Consider the following 22,350-nt stretch of genomic DNA (forward strand, 5'->3'; position numbering starts at 1 on the left):
TACACTTTTTTTTCTACACGGACCACAAAATTTAACAGTGGTAGGTACTTAAATATTTCTATTTTTAGTCAAACGAGAAAAAAAAAAAAAGAATTAGCAAGGTGCATGTCCATTTATATAGGTTGTTGGGTAAAACCGATATTCAAATATACTGTGTTCTGAATATACAGGTATGTTAGATTTGTGTAAAGTCAGGATATTGCACCATGGCGATCTAGCACAGGAAGTTTTTAGAAGTGTGCACTTAAAGAAGTTGAAATTTAGAAAAAAATATATAAAAATTGTGGCGCTGCCTATAGTAACCTTTCCAAAATGATGGCTGTCCTGCTAATTTTGTCTTTAGTCATTTATGATGTACAGCTTAGCGGTATAGTTAGAGATGGTCTAGAGAGATCCCAGGCTATCATAACAGGTTGTTGGAATTAGAATTGATGCAAATTGGGTGTGATCCAATTGCAATGCCTTGCTTTGCCTAGCTTAGCTGTGCCCTGAATATTAAATATTGCTTACGAGTATTTAAGATTTACCTTTTTTATAGCCAGCCGGTAGTGAGCACAAATATCTTCAGTATTTCAGACACCTGGTGATTGCAGACACCTTACTTGTAAGCACAGACACAGATAGCAGACTATACATTACGTTACATAAATTACTCTATTAGAGGCTGTTCTACTATTTTTAATGGTCCTGCTGCACAAGTTTGGTTGCTTTTGAGAGGATTTGGAAAGAACATTGGAGTACTTTTAATTTTGGTGGAGGATCCAGCATATTAAATTCAGCATAATTAATTCTTATCCAGGGTACAGAGCATCCAGCATACAAAAGCACTTTAACCTACAAAACTTTCTTGTTATACACAACAGGTGAATATGGTCTGGTGAGCATGGTGTTTGATTTTAAGGTGGAGTGGAATACGCATAGTTTTAATTCTGAGCACATATGCATTAGATAAATAAGCACACAGAGCACATCTATTACATGGACTTTATAGCGTATTGTTAAGGAAAACTTTTTCATGATCACAAATTTCACATTCATGGCTGTTATAAGTGTTTATAAGCGTCGTCTTGTCTTACACTGAAAAATAGCCTTATTTGGAGCTGAGAAAAATTACTCAGACAGCACTTGCTTAAAGGGGTTGTAAACCCTCATGTTCCACTCTGCCCCTTGTCTCGGCTCTTGATTGGTTAGTTTGATAGCAGCGCAGCCATTGACTCACTGATGTCAATCAAATCCAATGACGCGGGTGCCGGGGGTTGGGGACGAGTCCGGCATTCTGCATCTATGGATGCAAATGCTGGACTTGGGAGCACACCCGCAAAGTAATCCCTTGGGAGAGCGCTTCTACTAGGTGGTTATATGATACGGGAGGAGCTACCAGCGCTGCCGGGGGACCCCAGAAGTCGAGGATCGGGGCCACTCTGTGAACTGCACAGTGGAGGCAAGTATGACACGTTTGTTATTTAAAAAAACAAAGCCTTACAATCACTTTAAGACAGCAGCTGTAATTATTTCACAGATTTTTGTTTTTGGTAACATGTGTTGCTTATTATTTAAATTCACACCGCTAAATGAGTCAAAGCAAAGACACCTACCCCTCTCCTAGCAGAAAAGGCTACCTATCTAGATCTTCAGTGAGCAGAAACAGGCAACCAATGCTAAGTTAGTGCTGGGCTTTTTTATTTGAAACTGTAGCGAAGCGTCCCACACTCCGTTTGAGTGCTTTCGTCATCTACCACTTCCTCTGTCTGAATATAGATATCAGGTATTCCAACTGCTCACAAGCACAAAACAAGACAATACTTGTTTAGTTGCTGAACATAAACTCTTTATTAGAACCGGAATACAAGTCATATATACAGTTAAAGAGGAGGTTCCCTGGCTGATAGTACTCTAATAATACATCTGTAACCAGAAACATAAATAAACATGAGCTAATTAATCCCTTAAAGCAGCCGATGTGACTCCCTAACTACACATTATCATACATCTCAACACAGAGCTCCTTCATACAATTGCAGGGTTAATTTTGTACAAACATCAATGGGTGAAAGACTCTTGGAAGCTGTGGCAAGCCAGACAAGACTCCTTTACATTATAGAAGACAACAGATTGGTGGCTGGAGTTGATGACATTAGCATCTAACAGTATGTGTCCCAACAGTATGAATCGGTCACTATTTCTATAATGGCATATACGGGGTCCCCAGAGTCTGTGTGTCTTGGGGGGACAATGATCTGAATCTAAAGGCATACAGTTCACAAAGAGCACTGCTCCCCCAAATACCAGGGCCCATGATCGGGTAGGCAAGAGGCTGGCATTCGGCCCCCCCAAAAGCGTCTGTCCTGGCTAGGTCTGTAAAGGAAACTATACTATGTTCATATACACAAGAACACAAAAACAGTGAACCACACCAGTTGTGAAACATGTTGAGAGGGCAGTCTGTGGATGGGGACACTATGGATGCAGTTGTTCCTTTGACAGCCGATTATAAGTGTTTGGAAAAGTGTATATTGGGAGTGCTGCTTTTATTAATCAGTATTTTACAATGTACAGTGTTTAATTGTAAAAAAAGATTGAGATCCCTATAGGCAAAACTACAGATAAACATTTTATTGCATCATAGGAAAATTAAAAATCCAAATAGTTGTGCAGTATACATTCCTGTGTTGCTTTATACATGATGTAAATGCACATTCAGTGTTAGACTCTCAAATCGATATCCACATGGAGTCATCTTGCTTGTGCAATGCGTTTTGCAGGTCAACACCTGCTTCATCAAGGCCATTAACACTTTAAAACATCTGCGCCAGTCATAAAAACGACCTGCGCAACCAATTAAAAACAACCAATGGATGGGCCATTCCTCAAATGAAGAAGATCTGAGTTGCCCTAGTCTGGCATGTGTGGCAGAAGAATCAAAATGGTGATAATTGATTCTTTATGTTCAGCTTTAAGTTCAAAATTAAATTAGGGTAACCACTAAAATGCCACATCCATAGGTCATTCTTTAATCAGAATGGTCACGCATAGCCATTGGATACCACCACTCAGAAACTGCTGCTGAATGGTCCATCCACTGGTTGTTTTTAATTGGTTGCATGTATTTATGACTGATGCAGACGTTCTTAAAGTTTTAATATTCCTGATGAAGCAGGCTTTGACCTGCAAAATGCGCTGAACAAGCAGAATGACTCCAAGCGGATATCTATATTATCAGTCTGCGGAGTACCATCGTTGACAGATTGTTACAACCACGATGCATGCACCACAGAACAACACAAATAATTTTTGCCTGTGGCGATCAAATTATATAATTCTTCTCTGTAAGGGCTGAAGGTGAAGATTTAATTCTGATTTATGATCAGGATTTTGTGGTGTTTTTATAGTATGTTGGTATTGTGTTTGTTGTTTGGTGTTAAAGAAAGTGGTATATTGTTTGCATTTGGTAGTTTGACTGTCTGTTATTTTAATCTGTGTTATTTATTGTATGTTGTATTTTAATTGTATGGATGTTTTATGTGTAGTTTAGTTTTAATTTGTTTTATTTGGTGCTAATAGCTGCTGTTGGTCATTTTGTTGTCGTTTTTGTTTCTTGTTCAGTTTATTGTTGTGAACTTTTATTGTCTTTGTGTGTCTGTGTCGCAACAATTTCCTTATTTCCCTTTGGGATTAGTAAAGTATTATGTAAGTCACTAACACCAAATCTACCTTTACTATGCCCTGTATAAATCATGTGTAATGCAACTCTGGAACTATTGGGGGTTTTTACATTTTCTATGATGCAATAAAATTTGTTACAATTTTTTATATACGGCGTGGTACTTTTACGGTGTTTTATTAGACATCTCTGTTGTGATATATAATAGTGGATGTGGTATCCATAGAATTAAAATTTTTTGAGGAAGATTAGTTGCCCCCACTCCCTCTTAACTTTTACTTGTAAAATATTTAATTTTAGGCAGCCATAGAATTACTTTCCTGTAACCATGGACCATCCTCCATCAACACAGACAGTGTTGACAGGAGATTCCCTCTCGCAGAGCCAGTGTCCTCCCAGAGGAGGGGCAGGGGAAGCTGTCCCTGCTGGGGAGAACACAGAATACAGACAATCGCATGCAAAATCCGGCAGGCTGGTTGTACCAAAGTTGATTTGGTGGATCAACATATGTACAACCAGCCCACCCATATATGGTTCGAATTGATCAACTTGGGTACAACGAGCCTGGCAGATTTTACATGCGATTTATTGTGTGTGTTATCTTGGCGGGGAGGGCTTCCCCTAACCCCTTTCCCCCCTCCAGGAGAACACAATGGGGTTGATTTACTAAAGGCAAAAAGACTGCACTATTGCAAGTACCGTTGCACTCTGCAAGAGCAGTTGCTCCAGAGCTTAGTAAATGAGCCATTTGCAAGCAAAAATGCTGTTTTTATTTTCCTTGTACGTGATTGGGTACTCTTTGCAAAGTGACGCTTTACCTCATTTACTAAGCACCGGAGAAACTGCACTTGCAGAGGGCAACTTTGCAAAGTGCACAATCCATTTGACTTTAGTAAATCAACCCCAATGGTGCCCCGCAGGAGGAATTTAAATAGTCTATAGCTGGCTTTATTTTAACAAAATAAAGATATAAAACACTTTTATAAAAAAAAAAAAAAAAAAAAAAATCATGCGAAACCACTGCAGCATGCTTTAAAATATCCTGCTCTTAAAATGGTTTATATATAAAATACAGTACAAAATATAAAGTTACAACCACAGTGCAACCATCCGTTTTATTTTCCAAGGTATAGACCGTTTTTTTTCCCCCACATGTTAAATTATCAAGGCACATGCTTAGTTTCCTACATTTCACAGATAACAATCCTTCACTACTTTCCCATATATAAAATATAGATGGTTCTTGTATTTTCACTCCAGCCCTTTAATGTTTCTAGCAGTTTGTCAAGCTGCCAGAGCTATGATAGGTATGTCTTGGCTTTTCCCTCATCAGGATTCAGTCTTTAGCATGGATAGTTGCCGCTTCCTATATTTTTCTGAGTGCTTTAAAGAATACTATATTTTATAAAGCAGGTTGGCTGATTATCCAAGGTGCTTATTTAAGGAGATCTCTGCTATGTATAAGACATTTTCATGACAGATGTCACACTTATTATGTTCCAACACAGAGCTCCTGCCAATTATGAGTAGATTGTACTGTTCTTTTTATCTGATGATTCTGAATTAGGTAGATTGGACAGGCTTGCAGTTGAATAGGAAATACACAACAGTGGCAGGAATTTGAAGAAGGCTTTTGTGGAAATTGCACATTGAAGAGAAAAGGAAAATATGCAATTATTCATTTCCTTGCTTGACCTTCCTGTCTATAAGCCGAGGCTTCATGACCATCATTTTATTGGTTTAATGATTACCTGAAAACACATGGCAAAGTGAAGACAGGACCTCGGGCCTTCAAGAATTGTGTACATCAGTGAAAGATTTTCTTTTTATAAATTCAGGCTCTTGGATCGTCTGACTCTGTGTAATGCAGCTGTCAGCAGGCCCAGCCGTATGCAACATATTAATGAATTTAAGCTTCTGGGGACCCTTTTGAATACTTGCGTCAACAACTCTGCACCCAACTTACTGCTGTTACAAGGGACCTCACACTTCTTTGATTTCCAATTTAAATGACACTATAGGAGTGAGGTTGCTTGGCTTTATCATTGCCGTCAAAGAGGATGGTATGGAAATATAGGCAGGGAAACCTCTCCAACAGTTATAGAAAGTGTTTGATTTAACTGGAAGGTGACTGCTCAAAGTTTACTCCTCATTGTTGAGTTTTCTTATCATTTTAATACATTCAGTAAATATAACAGAGAATGTTTTCTGTCCAATTGCCTTACATTTTATAATACAAAACTTTGTAATGAACAAATGTTACTTGTTTTAGAAAGAGAGGAAGGGAGCAAACACCCAGTCTAGTAATTACGAAGAATGTTACAGCTGAAGTAAAATATTTGTTGTTCTATGATAAATCACGTTACTTTCCAATAATAGACATCAGATGGCAATCATACATGCAAAACTATCTTATTTTCCAATAAATGTGTCCGTTATGTGAATTTATTTTTTATTTTTTGGAGCCTGTAAATTTCCACCAGCAATCAGCAGATCGGGCAGCAACAGCAGAATTTGGGACATGTGGCATGTTCCACCTGAAAAACAGGTAAACTTATCCTTTAAAGAGGAAGTAAACTTCTATATTTAAATTTTACCTATAGTTAAGCCTATAATAAGGATTACCTCTAGGTAGTGTAAATATCTTTTAAACATGCGCCGTTTAGGAGATCTTTACTGTACATGCAGCCAGTGACATCATTGGCACATGTTCTCTGAAGGAATGGCCACCCATGCCGTTCCTGCAGAGCCCTGTGCCATGACCGGCGGCTCCAGTGTGCGAGAGTGACGTCATCATGGCTCCGGCCAGAGCCCGCGAACCTGGAAGCAAGACGGATAAAGATGGAAGACTTGGTTTCCAGGTACGTTTTACGTAAATTATTATGCCTTTGCCTTCCAGGTAAGAAATATTGTGTAGCAGTTTACAACTGCTTTAAGTAATCATAGGCTTAGGCTGACCAGAGGCGTTTTTTTTTATTTGATCAGCCAGCGGGCTAATCGAAATAATCAATGGGTTCCCCCATTCACACAAGCGAATGGATAGAAGTATCCTAGCCGCTTTGCTATTGTATTCTGACAGCAGGACTCCTCAACTGTCGCAATACACTGGTCAGTGGCTGCAGCCTGCTGGTCGAGAAAAATATACCAACATTCCCATTTGACAGAATTTGGTCATTAGATCAACTTCTGTCAAGGGGAAATGTCATTCGATGTATCAAAATTCAGCTGGTCTTTACTGAACTGGCCACATTTTGATCCATCTATGGCCATCAAATAAATTTATCTTTGGTAATGTGTTAATTTATATACCCATATTTAGGGTATAACATATTACCAAACGGCACCTGCCTGCTCCCTCCTGATCTCCCGCTGTGACGGAAGGTTATCTTTTCCCGGAAACTGCTGTCACAATTTCAAACATGCATGTCAATGCGGGGCTCCACCCACACTGCTACATCATTCAATGAATCAATACAAATGAATGACTGAACCACAACTACTGTTCTGCCTCCAGCAGGATAATCATTAAAGGAGTTGTAAAGGCAGAAGTTTTTTTTTTTATATTTATGCATTAAGATAAAAAGCCTTATGTGTGTAGCAGCCTCCCCAGCACCCCTTGTCTGAGACTCCCCTCCTGATTGGCTCCCTGTGTCTGTCATTCAAAGTCAGTTAGCTAATCGGGGGTGGGGTGGGGCCGCATGGCTGCTCATGTCTGAATGGACACACGGAGCTGCAGCTCGGCTCGGGTGCCCCCATAGCAAGCTGCTTGCTGTGGGGGAACTCAATAGGAGGGAGGAGCCAGGAGCAGCGAAAAGGGACTTAAAAAAAAAGGGTCCAGGCTGCTCTGAGCAAAACCACTGCACATAGGAGGTAAGTATAACATGTTTGTTGTTTAACCACTTCAATAATGGGCACTTATACACCTTCCTGCCCAGACTGATTTTCAGCTTTCAATGCTGTCGCACTTTCAGTGACAATTGTGCGGTCATACAACACTGTACCCAAACTAAATTTCTCTAGTCGTCTGTCCAGGACAGCACTAGAGAGATAGGCTCCACCTCCAGAGGCAGGAAACACAATCCCGATCTTTAAAGGGCGGTCTCCGTCCCTTCCCCTTCAGTCTTTGTTTCCTCCACCGGAGGAGGAGGCTGGATCAGGAGTTCTCCTTCCCCTGATGGTGGGAGTGCCCATAAGAGACGGGGAAGGAGTTCTGTGTGCTTGTTTAGGTAGCAGACATCTGAGGTCCTCCGGTCGGGTTGACAGCAGCTACGAACCGGCGTTCTCCTTCTGGAAGCCCGGGGAGGGCTGGCGTTCCCTCGCCTGACGATAGGTTTGGATTTGGGCACAAAGTCAGGTGGGGGGCGGGCACTGGCATTGAGTTCCGGCCTGTGGAATGCAGGAGGACAGAGGACTTCCGGCAATCCACTTCCGGTTCCGGGTCGCGCGGCGAGCATGGAAGATCGGAACCTTGGCGGCTATTTTAAAAAGCCTTGGCCACATAACGATCGTGCTGCATCACAAACGAAGGGAAAAGCCTCCAGGCAGTCAGGCAAGATTCCGATCGGATATGGATGCAGTAGAGAGTGGCAGTGGAGCCGAACCAGCTCAGGTAGGCAAACAGAGGTGTCTTGTACCTACAGGGCTGGGAGAGAGGGGAGGGGGAGTGATGGACTAATCAATGCAAAGGCATTATGAAATGGTCCAGGTGTGCTTTTCCTCCCTCCCTCTCTCAAACAGGATCCGGACTAAAGTGTCTTGCTAATCCTGTTAGCGGTTGGTGGGGTGCACGTAGGTGTTTGGTGAAGGCATCCTATTTTTGCTAAGGTTTCGCTGATGTTGGCTTATCTGTTTTTCCCTTCCTTTCTTCTCTCCTTCTCTTGTCTTAGGCTCTCTTAGGCTCTGCCCAAAGAACCAGAGAGGTCAGGGGGGAAGAAGAGATGTCCTTCATGTATGAATAAATTAAAAGGATGGTCTAAGCCCCTTTGTAAACCGTGCATAGACAAATTGGTCTATAAGGAAGCTATGGGGGCTTGTAAGGATTTGATTTCTGGGGTACAGAAAGAAATGCAATCCATCAAGACAATGCTAGCAAACCTTGAGACCCCAAAACCAGCTGCAGTCCCCCCTGCTTCCACCCCAGAGGAAGGTGACGAATCAGGGGAAGAGGAATTTCATTCACTGGTTTGCCTAAGTGAGACGGCATCATCCAGAGATATTTCTACTCAAGGGACAAGCTCTCCCAGATACAGGCTCTCACTCGAGGAGGTAGATGCCTTACTGGGGGTGATTTATGAGACGCTCGAAATTAAAGAAGAGCCGGTCTCCCTGTCCTTACATGACCAGATGTATCAAACCCTAAAGGAAGATTCAGCCAGGGTCAATCAAGAAAGAGTGGGAGGAGCCAGAGAAAAAGCTATTTTTTCCTAAAAGTATGAAGGGGAGATTCCCCTTCAGTGAGGACCCCACTTGCGTCTGGAACAAAGTACCTAAGGTAGACTCAGCTTTTTCCCAGTGTGCAAAATCAACAGACCTCGCCTTTGAGGACATGGGTGTCCTTATAAGGAACCCATGGATAAGAGGATGGAGGTGCTGCTGAAGAGGTCATGGGAAGTAACCATGACTAATCTAAAACCTGCAATGGCCACAACAATAGTGGCTCGCAATTTAGAGGTCTGGCTGGAACAATTGCAAAGCCATTTGGAAGGAGGTACCTCCAGAAAGGAAATCCTGGATTCCTTTCCTATGCTACATAAAGCAGCAGGTTATATGGCAGATGCCTCTGTGGAGTCGGTCAAATTATCAGCCAGGACCACTGCCCTCGTAAACTCATCTTGCAGGGCACTTTGTTTGAAGTCTTGGTCAGGAGACTCAGCCTCAAAAGTGAGGTTATGTGGCATCCCCTTTGAGGGAGACCTCTTGTTCGGGCAGGATCTTGAGAAGGTCCTGGACCGTACTGCAGACAAGAAGGCCTTTCCTGTTAAAACCAAAAAGACTACAGGTAAACTCTTCTTTTTTTTTTTTTTTTGTCCCCAAAGGCAGGGACAGTCACAAGGACAGATCTCTAAGGAGTCAGCCCCTAAAAAACAGTGGATGGGAGGAAAACAGAAAAGTAATCTTTTTTTTTTTCCTCTTCTCAAAAAAACACTAAATCCCAGTGACTTGGTTCCTGTGGGGGGAAGACTGGGGCAGTTCCTCCCACAGTGGGAAAAGACTACCCCAAATACTTTTATTCTGAGGATCATCAGGGAGGGTTACAAAATACAGTTCAAACACACCCCACCTACAAGGATGTGTCTGACCAAGCCTCCCAAGGATCCTCAGAAAGCGACAGCCTTGCTGTCTCAAATTGGTGATTTAATAGACCAGAGGGTTCTTGTGCCAGTTCCATCACAGGAAATAAACCATGGTTTCTACTCGCATGTGTTTGTAGTGAAGAAACCGTCAGGCAAATTCTGGTTAATTTTGAACCTAAAGTTACTAAACAAGTGGGTAACTTACAAAAAATTCCGGATGGAAACAATTTTTACAGGGAGGTCAATACTACCTCCAAATAGTTTCATGGCCTCCCTCAATCTGAGGGACGCGTACCTACACATCCCCATTCACGATAACTCTCAAAAGTATTTGAGGATAGCGATTCTGTGGGGGAAGGCAAATCCGATACTTCCAATTCAGGGCTCTGCCATTCGGTCTATCTTTCTCCCCCAGGATATTCACCAAGGTCCTGGCGGAAGCATTGGCTTCCCTGAGACTGAAAGGGGTTGCCATCATGCCATACTTGGACAACCTTTTATTCTTCGCCCCCTCAAAGCTCCAACTGCAGGGAGATCTGAGGGTAGCCATCTCTTGTCTAAAAAGGCTGGGGTCGTTAATAAACAAAGAAAAGTCGCACTTGACACCGATACAGGCCATACAGTATCTAGGTTTCCTGGTAGATTCGGTGTCACCGAAAGTTTTCTTCACAGAGGAAAAAATAGAAAAGGCGACGGTAACCTTTTTTCAGACCAGTCGGGCAATTTCCCTCTGCTCAGCTATGGCAGGCTTAGGCCTATTAGTGGCAACAATCACTGCGGTTCCTTGGGCAAGGGCTAATTTCAGGTGCCTTCAGGCCAATATTCTGAACAGCTGGGACGGAGCACAAGAATCCCTGGACCTATCCATCTATCCTCAAAGACCAGAAGGTCTCTATGGTGGTGGAGGAGAGGAGAACCTAGTACGGGGTCTATGGTGGTCTCCTCCAGTGTCTGTCTGCATCACTACGGATGCCAGTGCTTGGTGCTGGGGGGCCCATTTGGGGTCGAAAATAGCCCAAGGGTGCTGGAGGAAGACACAGTCCCAGAGGTCGGCCAATTGGAGAGAGTTGCAGGCAATCTGGGAAGCCTTAAGGGCGTTTGCCAGGGATCTGAAGGACCACCATGTACAGGTCCTCTCGGACAGCGTGGTGGCGGTTTCCTACCTAAACAAACAGGGAGGAACGAGATGCCCGTCCTTGATCAAACTAACAAGTACGATCCTGCACTGGGCCAAGGAAAACCTAGAGTCTATTTCAGCGGTCCATCTAAAGGGGGTGGACAACCCACCTGGCGGATTTTCTGAGTCTACACCGGGTGTACGAATCAGAATGGTCCCTGAACAGGGAGAGTTTCCAGCTGATGGTGGACTTGTTCGCCAGGAAAGCGAACACCCAGGTCCCAGTATATTTCTCCCTAGAGAGGGAGGCATGGGCAAAAGGGATAGACTCTAGTCCTGAGGAAATTTCTGCAGGAACGGACCACATTAATACTGGTGGTTCCGTATTGACCGAAGAGACCGTGGTTCTCAATGCTGCTGGGTCTGACACACGAGCCTCCCCTCATGCTGCCTGAGGGGGAGGATCTCCTTTCCCAGGGTCCAGTACTGTTGCCAGAAATACAGACCCTGAAGTTATCGGCCTGGCGTCTGAAGAGAGCCTCTTGAAGTCTAAGGGGCTCTCAGATAGGGTGATTAGAACACTCCTTTCTAGTAGAAAGAAGGTAACCCAAGCAATTTGTTAAGTTTTGGAAGGTTTTTAGTTCATGTTTAGACACTAAAAAGGTGTCTGCAAGAATCCCGACAGTCTTGGAGTTTTTACAAGACGGTGCGGATAAGGGACTGGCTATTAGTACCTTAAAAGTACAAGTTGCGGCCCTGTCTGTTTTTTTTGGAGCAACCTCTGGCAGCAGACCCGCTAGTTAGCAGGTTCTTTAAGGGGTTGACCAGGATTAAACCTGTTTCTTTCAAAATTTTACCCAAATGGGATCTGTCAATTGTTTTACAGGGATGGGTAAAAAGGTCACAGGAAGAAGAGCTTTCCTTGAAATGGATCATGCTCAAAACAGTGTTCCTAGTGGCTATTTCCACAGCTAGACACATTAGCGAGCTTCAGGCACTTTTGGTGAAGGAGACGTTTTTGAAAATTTTTGAAGATGGGCTAGTGTTGCGCACGAACCCTGGGTTTTTACCCAAAGTAGTGACAAAGTTCCACAGAACACAGGAAATTGTTTTACCTTCGTTCTGTGGGTCCCCCACTAATCCTAAGGAGGTAGAATTTCACCAACTGGATGTGAGAGCCTGTGTCTTACAGTATCTGGAGATGTCGAAAAGCATTCGAAAATCAAATGCATTATTTGTTTTACATGCGGGTAAAAAATTGGGGTCACAAGCGTCAAAGAATACAATTGCAAGGTGGATCAAACAAGCTATTGTAGAAGCTTACAAAGTGATGAAAATGGAATGTCCTTTTTCCCCCATGGCTCACTCTACACGGGCACTATCGACCTCTTGGGCAGAGCGAGCTGGAGCGACACCAGAACAAATTTGTCGAGCAGCAACTTGGACAAGCTACTCGACGTTTATGAAGCATTACAGATTGGACCTTATCTCAGCGCAAGACCAGGTGTTTGGGAGAAAGGTCCTTCAAGCAGTAGCCCCCCTCCTAATCTGCTAAGTTCTCGTTGATCCTCTCTAGTGCTGTCCTGGACAGGCGACTAGAGAAAATGAGCTCGACTTACCGGTAACTCTGATTCTAGGAGTCGTCCAGGACAGCATGGATTCCCTCCCTATATGCTGTTATAATACTGGACAAGTTTTTGTTACAGAAGCCGTTCCGGGGAAGTTCTCGGTTACAAGCCTGAAGGGGAAGCGACGGAGGCCACCCTTTAAAGATCTGGATAGTGTTTCCTGCCTCTGGAGGTGGAGCCTATCTCTCTAGTGCTGTCCTGGACGACTCCTAGAAACAGAGTTACCGGTAAGTCTAACTCTCGTTTTTTTTTTATCATTTTGTTCCCACAAATAGAGATTTCTTTTGGTGGTATTTGATCACCTCTGGGATTTTTATTTTCTGCTAAACAAATAAAAAAAAAAAGCTTTTCATTGTTCTGTTACAAAACTTTGTAAATACAGTAAGTACGTTTTCTCCTTCACCGATGGGCACTGATAAGGTGGCACTGATGGGCACCGATGAGGTGGCACTAATAGGTGGCACGGAAGGGCACTAATAGGCAGCACTGAAGGGCATGGATGGGCACTGATAGGTGGCATTGATGTACACTAATAGATGGTACTGATGGATGCCTATCAGTGCCAAACAATGCCTGCCAATCAGTGATGCCCATTTTGGGCACTGATGGTGTTGGTGACATCACTGGTGGTCCAGTGTGGGCATCCTGGGGGGGGGCACCACTGATGATCGGCACAGACCCCCCCTGTCAGAGGAGCAGTCGATCGGCTCCCTTCTACTCGCATCTGACAGACAGGAGTGAGGAAAAGCCGAAAAACTGCTCTTCCTGTTTACATCAGGATCAACCATGATTGGACATGGCTGATCATGTGGTAAAGGGTCTTTGTCAGAGTCTGATTACCTAGATCGGAGTTGCGGTGTGTCCGTATGACACACCACAACAACGATCACTGTGATGTGCGCAGCGGCTTGATATCCTGGCAACGTCATGATGTCCGGTCAGGATATCAAAACCACTTTGCCGCCATCGTTTTGCTATATAGCAGGCTTCAAGTGGTTAAAAAATAAAAAAGATTGTTGTTTTGCCTGCAATATCAGATTTGACCATAAGATGGAGCCGATGGTGAATTTACTGTTTTTTCAGAAACTAGAAACTGTTCAGCTTTAATAAAATTTCCCAAAATTCTTTAGTCTGAGAAGAGAGACAGGTGCATCCAGGGAGCTCAGACTCAATCTTAGAGACTAGAGAGAGAGAACCAGCTGTGAGAGCACATGTTGGATTGGAACTTACATCGGCTAATGGCAGCACCGCTGGTGAGAATTACTTACTGCCATTCACAGCCTATTTGTTCATTGTATTTTCTGTATATTTCATATACTGATTTATAAGTACTTTTTATGTTTTCTACCAATAGTTTTGCCCCACCCTGTTTTGTTGTTAATAAAGCTTCTAATTTACATCCAGTCTGGTTTATTGCAGAGTAGGAAGATTCAGCTGTATGTCGAGTTACACGTAAGGAAATGTGTAGCGAGGACAGAACTACCACCGTCTGCCATCACAGCAGATGGTTTATAGTCTCAAATTTGTGAGGACACTGGTGAGCTCTCTCATAGTTCATTGTTCTTCCTGCTCTCCAGTAACTGTCTGCCCCTGTAAAAGGGACAGACAGCTGTACTGAGATTCTGCAGGAGTCTGACATTGCACTCATGATCTGCTGATTGTGGGTGCAATGTTCTGCAGACTCCAGGAAGAAAAATAAATGCACATTTTGTTACCTTCAAAAATATGTGAATGTATTTTTTTTATTTTTATTTTTTTTAACTATTAAGTTGTTTTTTAAATGTTTATCATCTGATTGCCAGGATTGCGGTTTCTAGTTACCCATTTGCTTTTTATGTTTTGATGCTCATTGGGGTAACTAAAACAAAGTCTATTCTTTAACCTCCCTTGCGGTACGATTCAGTCAGGATTTAGGTGCTTAAAGCGGTACAATTTTTTTGCATGGAAATCTGGCGTTTTATTTTGTAGTCCTGTAATTAGGAATAACGCTCTTAAATCTCTTCAAACCAGAGTCTAGCAGACACCCCGGGTATGATAAAGTTTATAATATAATAAAGAATAATAAAAATTATTCAATAATGTAATTAAATCCTAAAACACTGAAAAAGGGACACGTTTTGGTTGCTATGGACAATCTCCAAATTCCAGCCAGAAAAAACTGTATTTATAATATAAAAGTGCATGCAGGGCACTGCACAGACCACTAGGGACAAAGGGGGTGTGTATTTTGTAATACAGCACTGTAATCTGTAAGATTACAGTGCTGTGTGTGTTTTGTGTCTTTTTACTTTTTTTGAATTTGCCGCCGTTCTCCACTCCTGTGCGCCGTAACGTCACAGGGAACGGAGCTCGGCGGCATTTGGCACTGTGAATCGAGCGGAGGATAGCTCGATCACACAGCACAGAGGACATCGCTGGATCCAGGGGACAAGGTTAGTAACTCTCCCTGTGTCCTCCCCTGCATCCAGCGAAGCGATCCAGAGTCTGGCTCGGGGTTACCGCTCCTGCTAGTAAATTCCCAACCCGAGCCAGACTCGGGATTACCCCTAGGGGGTTAATCAGATTTTCTTTAGGTACTTTATTGCAAATGGGCTTTAGTGAATCTTTCCAGAACCTCGTATTTTATTTTCCCTATTTCTAAATATAGATGAGAATTTCAATATTTCCTAGGTACCAATAACACAGCACTTTAATCAATAGCCTGTAATTCAAGTATTGTGTTTTGGAACATAAGAGTAAATGGTCAGTAGTGGAAGGGTCTTTACAAGCCTGCAATTATATCACATTAAGTGTGGTTGTGCATTGACAAATATGAAAGTTATGCCAGCTGCATAATTTGTTTTATACCAGACATTACAATTTTGGCATCTGATTTGTTTGTTGCCAGGGAACTGGCTTGAATACCGATCTCTTCATAGACCGATAAACATACATTTTTGTTTAGTAATTATTGCGTTGCTCTGTGTCGGGTTTTGAATAGCAATTGAAAATATATATGTGTTTACAGAAAAAATTATTTGCGGATATATTTAGCTTGGCTTGTTAATTATTCACTCATATGATGGATATAAAAAGTCTACACACCCCTGTTTAAAATGTCAGGTTTCTGCGATGTTAAAAACTGAGACCGATAAATCATTTCAGAACGTTTTCTACCTTTTTAATGTATAAACTGAACAACTCAATTGAAAAACAAACTAAAATCTTTTGGGGTGGAGGGGAGGGTTAAAACGAAAAAACTAAAATAATGTGGTTGCATAAGTGTGCACACCCTCTTATAACTGGGGATGTAGCTGTGTTCAGAATTAAGCAATCATGTTCAAACATGTTAAATAGGGGTCAGTGCACATCTGCAATTATTTAAAGTGCTTCCGATTAACCCCAAATAAAGTTAATCTGTTCTAGTAGGTCTTTCCTGACATTTTCTTAGTCGCATCAGCAAAAGCCATGATCCTCAGACCGCTTCCAATGAGGGATCTCATTGTTAAAAGGTGTCAGTCAGAAAAAGGGTACAAAAGAACCGCCAAGGCATCAGATATACCATGGAACAAGTGGAGAAAATATGGCACACCAGTGACTTTACCAAAAACTGGATGTCCCTCCAAAATGTATGAAAAGGCGAGAAATAAACTGGTGAGGGAGGCTGCCAAGAGGCCTACACTAACATTAAAGGAGCTGCAGGAATATCTGGTAAGAACTGGGTGTGTGGTATATGTGACAATCTCCTGTATTCTTCATATGTCTGGGCTATGGGGTAGATGGAAGCCTTTTCTTACAAAGAAAAACATCCAAGCCCGGATACATTTTGCAAAAACACATCTGAAGTCTCCCAAAAGCATGTGGGAAAATGTGTTGTGGTCTGATGAACCAAAGTTGAAGTTTTTGGCCATAATTCCAAAAGATATATTTGGTGGAAAAACAACACTGCACATCACCAAAAGAACACCATACTTACCGTGAAGCATGATGATGGCAACATCATGCTTTGGGGCTGTTTTTTTTTTTTTTTTTTTTCTGGAACAGGGGCCTTAGTCAAGGTAAAGGGAATTGTGAACAGTTCCAAATACCAGTCAATATTGGCACAAAACCTTCAGGCTTCTGCTAGAAAGCATGACAAATGATCCAAAGCATACATCCAAATCAACAAAGGAATGGCTTCACCAGAATGAGGTTAAAGTTTTGGAATGGCCCAGCCAGAGCCCATACCTGAATCCGATTGAAAATTTGTGGGGTGATCTGAAGAGGGCTGTGTGCAGGAGATGCCCTTGCAATCTAACAGATTTGAAGGGGTTTTGCAAAGAGTGGGCAAATATTGCCAAGTCAAGATGTACCATGCTGATAGACTTGTACCCAAAAAGACTGAGTGCTGTAATAAAATCAGAAGGTGCTTCAACAAAGTATCCGTGTAAGAGTGCGCACACTTATGCAACCATATTATTATTTATTTTTTATTTTTTACTTCCCTCCACCTAAAATATTTCATTTTGTTGTTCAGCTGAGTTTATAGGTCACATTAAAGGTGGAAAAAGTTCTGAAATTAGTTATCTTACAAGAAATCAGTTCATCCAGTTCAACCTTTCTTGGAAAGATGTTTAGGGGACAATTCCAGTATCTGTCCAATGTAATGCCGTTTTAATTCAAATTCAGATTTGTTAGGGCTGCCCAGGTCAGAGACATCAACAAGATTTGTGTGTGCTTTTTGTGGAACACTGTACCTTGATATTGCAATGGTTTATCTGCAGTCTTCTCTTCTATACAGCTGTTTAAATTCTAGAATGTATAAAGCTTTTCTGAGATGTCAGAAAAAAGAGGTGGAGAGTTGAAATTACACTCTACAGGGCTCAATGAGGAGACCTCTGACAGCTGATTGGAGGGAAGAGAGTGTATCAGCTGGAGATCCCTCCCCTGTCACTTTTTTTTCTCTTGGTGTCAAAAAAGCAGCAAACAGAAATTACACTTTAAAGAGAAGTATGGGTTTTATTTATTTATTTTTAAGAATCATACTTGGCTAGATGCAGCATCTGTCCCCCGCCAATCAAACACCGCTGATCGCTAGATTCTCACAGCTCCGTGAGCAGAGAACTGATGACTGTCAGTCGCCACTGTCTGTTCTACCATCTCCTCACTCACTGGAGTGCTGGGCTGGGGAGAGGTTGGGAGCGGCTGGCTCAGGCTCTGTGGCTCGCTGAGAAGGCTGAGCCGGGTGCTGGTCCAGGTATGTGGGTGGATCCCAACAATATGGTTGATATCTTGCCCGAGCCTGGACCGGCTCTGTAACATCAGCCGACAGCGGGCTTCAGTCTGCTGAGAATAGGTCACAGGGCTACAGAAAGAACTGCACTCCTATGATTCACAGGCAAAGTACAGCCAAACAAGCTTCTCCTTTAATTGAGACAAATACACACTATAGGAGGATAGTCTTTGTTCATATTTAATGTCTGAGGTTTACAATCACTCTTAAGCACATTTAAAACTATATTGACACAGTTCTGTAATGATTAATGCATCATTAAATATATTTTTTTTTTAAATGAAAACTATGTGTTCATTTGCTATCCTTACGCAGCAAGGCTGTGGAACGAAGTGGTAATACAAGGAACCAATCAGTTCATGCGTTGAAAACAAGATTGCTAATTGAAAGAGATGGCAACAGAGAGATAAGATCATCAATGGACTGCTTCTCTTTTCACTGTCCAGTCACAGGCTGGGACAGGTCCAGGATGATCTTGGCTCAGAAGAAGTGGGATGAATGTTGCTGGAATCTAGCGGCAGAAAAAGTACTACTGGGAAAATCTCTGGCGTGAGACGGAATAAAGCAGCAAAAGCTGGTTTTCTTTTTCTTTTTTTAAACAGACCAATAATTTTTACTTTACCTTTTAGCTGGCATTTTGCTTTAAATATTTAACCTCCCTCATCTGCTTGAAAAAGCTAGCCATTTTGTTTCTCTTCTACAGTAAAAGAACCTCCCATTGTCCAACCATAACTCATCTCATATACTTTTAATTTGACAGGAAGTGCATGGCTCTTGCCGGAGCAGTCAGAGCACAGCTAGCCCTGCGTTTGCTCGATTGTTTGAAAGTGTCAGATGCTCCCCATTTCTATGGCCTTCCATCTTTAGCCAGAACTCTGAAAGGCATGGTCCATGTCACATCCTTGCCAGGATGGAGCTCACATTGCCCTACGACAGAACCAGTCACCATCTGTGTGAAGTTACTGACCAGCCTTCTTGAGGTAAGAGCATTTATGACCAGATCACTGTTTGTCATTGTCGCAGTTCTGGAAATCAACAGCTGTGTTTACAAGGGTTATTCGTATCAGTTTTAATATAGTATAGAAATAAGGTAAATTCATATTAAAGTTGAAATTGTTTTATTTAAAAGTTGTGTGTACTTTTTTGGGGATGACTGAGGAAACCATTTGCGCAGCAGTTTTTCAAACACAATACCTTTTTTTTGAATCTCAAACATTTTAGAATTTTTTTTTTATTTTAATGCTAAACCCCACAGTACATAATATGTAAAAGATGATGTTACGCTGAGTAAATAGAAGCCAAACATGTCACGCTTTAAAATTTGCATACGCCAGAGCAACAGTGACAAATGTAGTTCAAAATTTAATTTGCTTCTAACGTTCCATAAATAGTCTAAAACTATTTATTTAAAAAAAAAAAAAAAAACTATTAAAACATACAGAAAGATTGTGCCCAAACATAGACCCTAAAATTGTTCCCTATTGAGTGGATATTTGCTTAGTGATGCCAAAAGTTTGGTTCTTATGGTCTGTCACAACAGGTTTATCCAGATCTTCTCTACATGTTGTGGGTTAACTGCTTCCTCAGGAGGGTTTGAGAGCAAAATTATCTTTAAAGAAACAGTGACAGTCATGATACAGAAAAACTAATTTTAATATAGATAATTCAATATGTCTAGACATAGAGACCAAGATAGGGAGCTGTGTAGAAGCTTGCCTATCACCCATGGAAATGGACAGCATGTGGAACAACAAAGGGCAACGTCTCTCTCGGCGGGTCTCCTTTGGCGTTCCACATGCTGTCCATCGCCCAAATAGAACATACAGTACTGTTTAACTGCATGTACCTTTTGAAAGTGTTGTAATGGAATTCGAGATATTAGGAAGACAAAGGAGGGCAAACAAAAAGGTTGTTGTTTTCCACTGATTATCTATGAAGCATTTTCAGCCATTCCTCTGCAATGCATAGTATACATTTCCATGTCCTTGATTGCTGTTGTTCGACATTTCATGTGAACTTTAAATCCTGGAATGTGCTAATGTTCAAACGGTTACCAGCTACTGTGGATGCTATCTCTAGCGAGCATAGAAGTTGAATGTATATTTAAACTCCCCACTATCTGGGGGATATAGGGCACTCAAGAAGTAACAGAAACTGATGTGCTGTCTAGCTTGAGTGAGAATTTAATTTGTTTGCTTCTGGCCACATGTTTTACATCTAGATCTGGCACCACCAATTACTTGAATCCTAGATGATAAGAAAAAAAAAAAAAAAACAGGTTGTTTCAGGTTTATTTCATTATTTTTGTTCCACATAGAGAGACAAGTTGCTCCTAACTGCAGAATCCGGTATCATTACTGTAAACGAGACTATATTGAAAAATATATAGTTCAGCGAAGTATATTGTACTGTTTTACTTTATTCTATGAACACTCGTAAAAGTCAAGCTACCATGAAATTGTTTTTTCCTCTCTTATCAGATCATTTCATCGTTTTATGTGGAATGGGGAGGAAATGCTCTTTCCTATATGGGGAAAGGTGTCACGAAGAGCACAGTATTGTGCTTGCTTCACTTGTCCCATGAGATGACAGCTCAAGCCAGGAACACGGTGAGGAATGGAAATGGTGTTCTTTGTAAGCTGGAATGTGTGGCAAGAGGCATCCATGTGATGCCAGAAACATAAATGTTACTTTCTTTCCATCTACTTTCAATGAGTCTTCCTTTTATAATGTTATCTTTTTCTTCCAAAATAAGATTTTTCTTTAAAAAACGAGTCATCAGCTGTCATGCCAAAAGTACAATTAAATATAAAAAGATATATATATTATTTTTCCCCAGTGCTAAAGAATTATGTTTGTTGACAACAATGGCTCAGCGACTTGGTTTATTCAAATATCTTCATCCTTTAAAATCTCTTTTCTACCTATCTGATTATGTGCAGATGGCTGTTTGAAACTGTATCTCCTTTGAGGCACTGAAGCAAAATACCAATTAATTCCTCCTTATGGCATCCTTTGCTTTTTTTTATGTTTTGCAGCTTTCTTTTGTTTCTTGCATCTTTTGGGCTTTTTTTTTTTTGTACTGCGTTATTTTGCTTGTTATGTAAAATGCCTTTTATTTAATATGTGCTTTCTGGGTTGTTACAAGTTCATGAGTGTAACAGATGCACAGCATTTGTGGAAGTGCTGAACATACAGGTGACCTCATAATACAATAGCTATCCTGGCAGTTGCAGTAGATTGTAAACTGACAGTTTTAGAACAATACCAAATGACTTAGTAGCCTATTAAAGGTGCTAGAAATAAAAAGGTCTTTGCCTATTTAAACCAGTCTGGTTCCAGCTGCCATTTTAATGTAGAAAACAAGAGAAAACATCTATCTGGTTACTCTTTTCCTCTATGCCAGCTTTATAACCTTCAAATTCAATAAACTTTTTTAATTTCTAGGCATACATTTCAAAATAATCTAAAGGTAAAGCCAAAAGTAGGCTATGTAGTGGTGTCAGAAGCTGTTTCTTTCAAGGGTCCTCATGTGTAATCCCCAGACTCTACCAAAGGACAGTTTATCACATCACATGGCTCGTAAGAATACATTTTAATAGTAGGAATTCAATCAATGAATGAAATATGTGTATTACTGCAATAGTTACTCTGCAATGGTTGAAAGATTACAAATTCCTGTTGCTTTCATACAGAAGGAAGAAACCTTCCCCCAGCTTGGGGGTGGAGCGTCAGCCTGCGGAAAGAGAAGACAATGTTCTCTTTTTTTTTTTTTTCACAACAGCAGCACAGATCAGAACAAGATTAGTGTGACGTGCATTTAGTCCCAATGGGCTATTAAAAAATGTTTTAAGTTGTAGTGATAATTCCTATATACCGTATCTTTGCTCTCTCTCTCCAAATATGCTATGTCCTTCCGCCAGTGGTGGAATATAAAAATGTATTCCGTATGTAAAAGATTGCAAAATGATAACACAGCACTTAATTTACAATATTTCTGCCAAGAATTTACTAATTTTAGTGGGTGCTAAATATACAGGTGCATCTAAAAAAAATGGGAATATCGTCAAATTCATTTATTTCAGTAATTCAATTCAAAAAATGAAACTCATATTATATAGATTCATTACACATAGAGTAATAGATTTCAAGTATTTCTTAATTTTAATTTTGAGTATGGCTTGCAGCTAATGAAAACCCAAAATTCATTGTATCCAAAAATTAGAATATTACAGACCAATAAGAAAAAAAAATGAATACAGAAATGTTGGTTTACTGAAAGTATGTCCATATACAGTATAGTATGCACTCAGTACTTTGTGGGGGCTCATTTTGCATGAATCACTGCATCAATGTGGGATGGCGTGGAGGTGTACAGCCTGTGGAACTGCTAAGGTGTT

At 41.3% G+C, this 22,350-nt stretch overlaps 1 protein-coding gene across 1 annotated transcript in view; it reads left to right on the forward strand.

The window, feature by feature from the left end:
- Positions 1-22,350, forward strand: part of RTTN (rotatin) — a 314,933-nt gene that overhangs the window by 168,332 nt on the left and 124,251 nt on the right. The window contains exons 29-30 of the mRNA XM_077492379.1: positions 18,711-18,930; positions 20,431-20,559. Of these exons, the coding sequence (XP_077348505.1) occupies positions 18,711-18,930; positions 20,431-20,559 (349 nt within the window). The remainder of the gene's footprint in view (positions 1-18,710; positions 18,931-20,430; positions 20,560-22,350) is intronic.

The sequence above is a fragment of the Lithobates pipiens genome, unplaced genomic scaffold (genome assembly GCF_037356315.1).
Source record: "Lithobates pipiens isolate NorthernLeopardFrog02 unplaced genomic scaffold, aLitPip1_a1.2 Scaffold_19, whole genome shotgun sequence".
In the NCBI taxonomy this organism is placed as follows: Eukaryota; Metazoa; Chordata; class Amphibia; order Anura; family Ranidae; genus Lithobates; species Lithobates pipiens.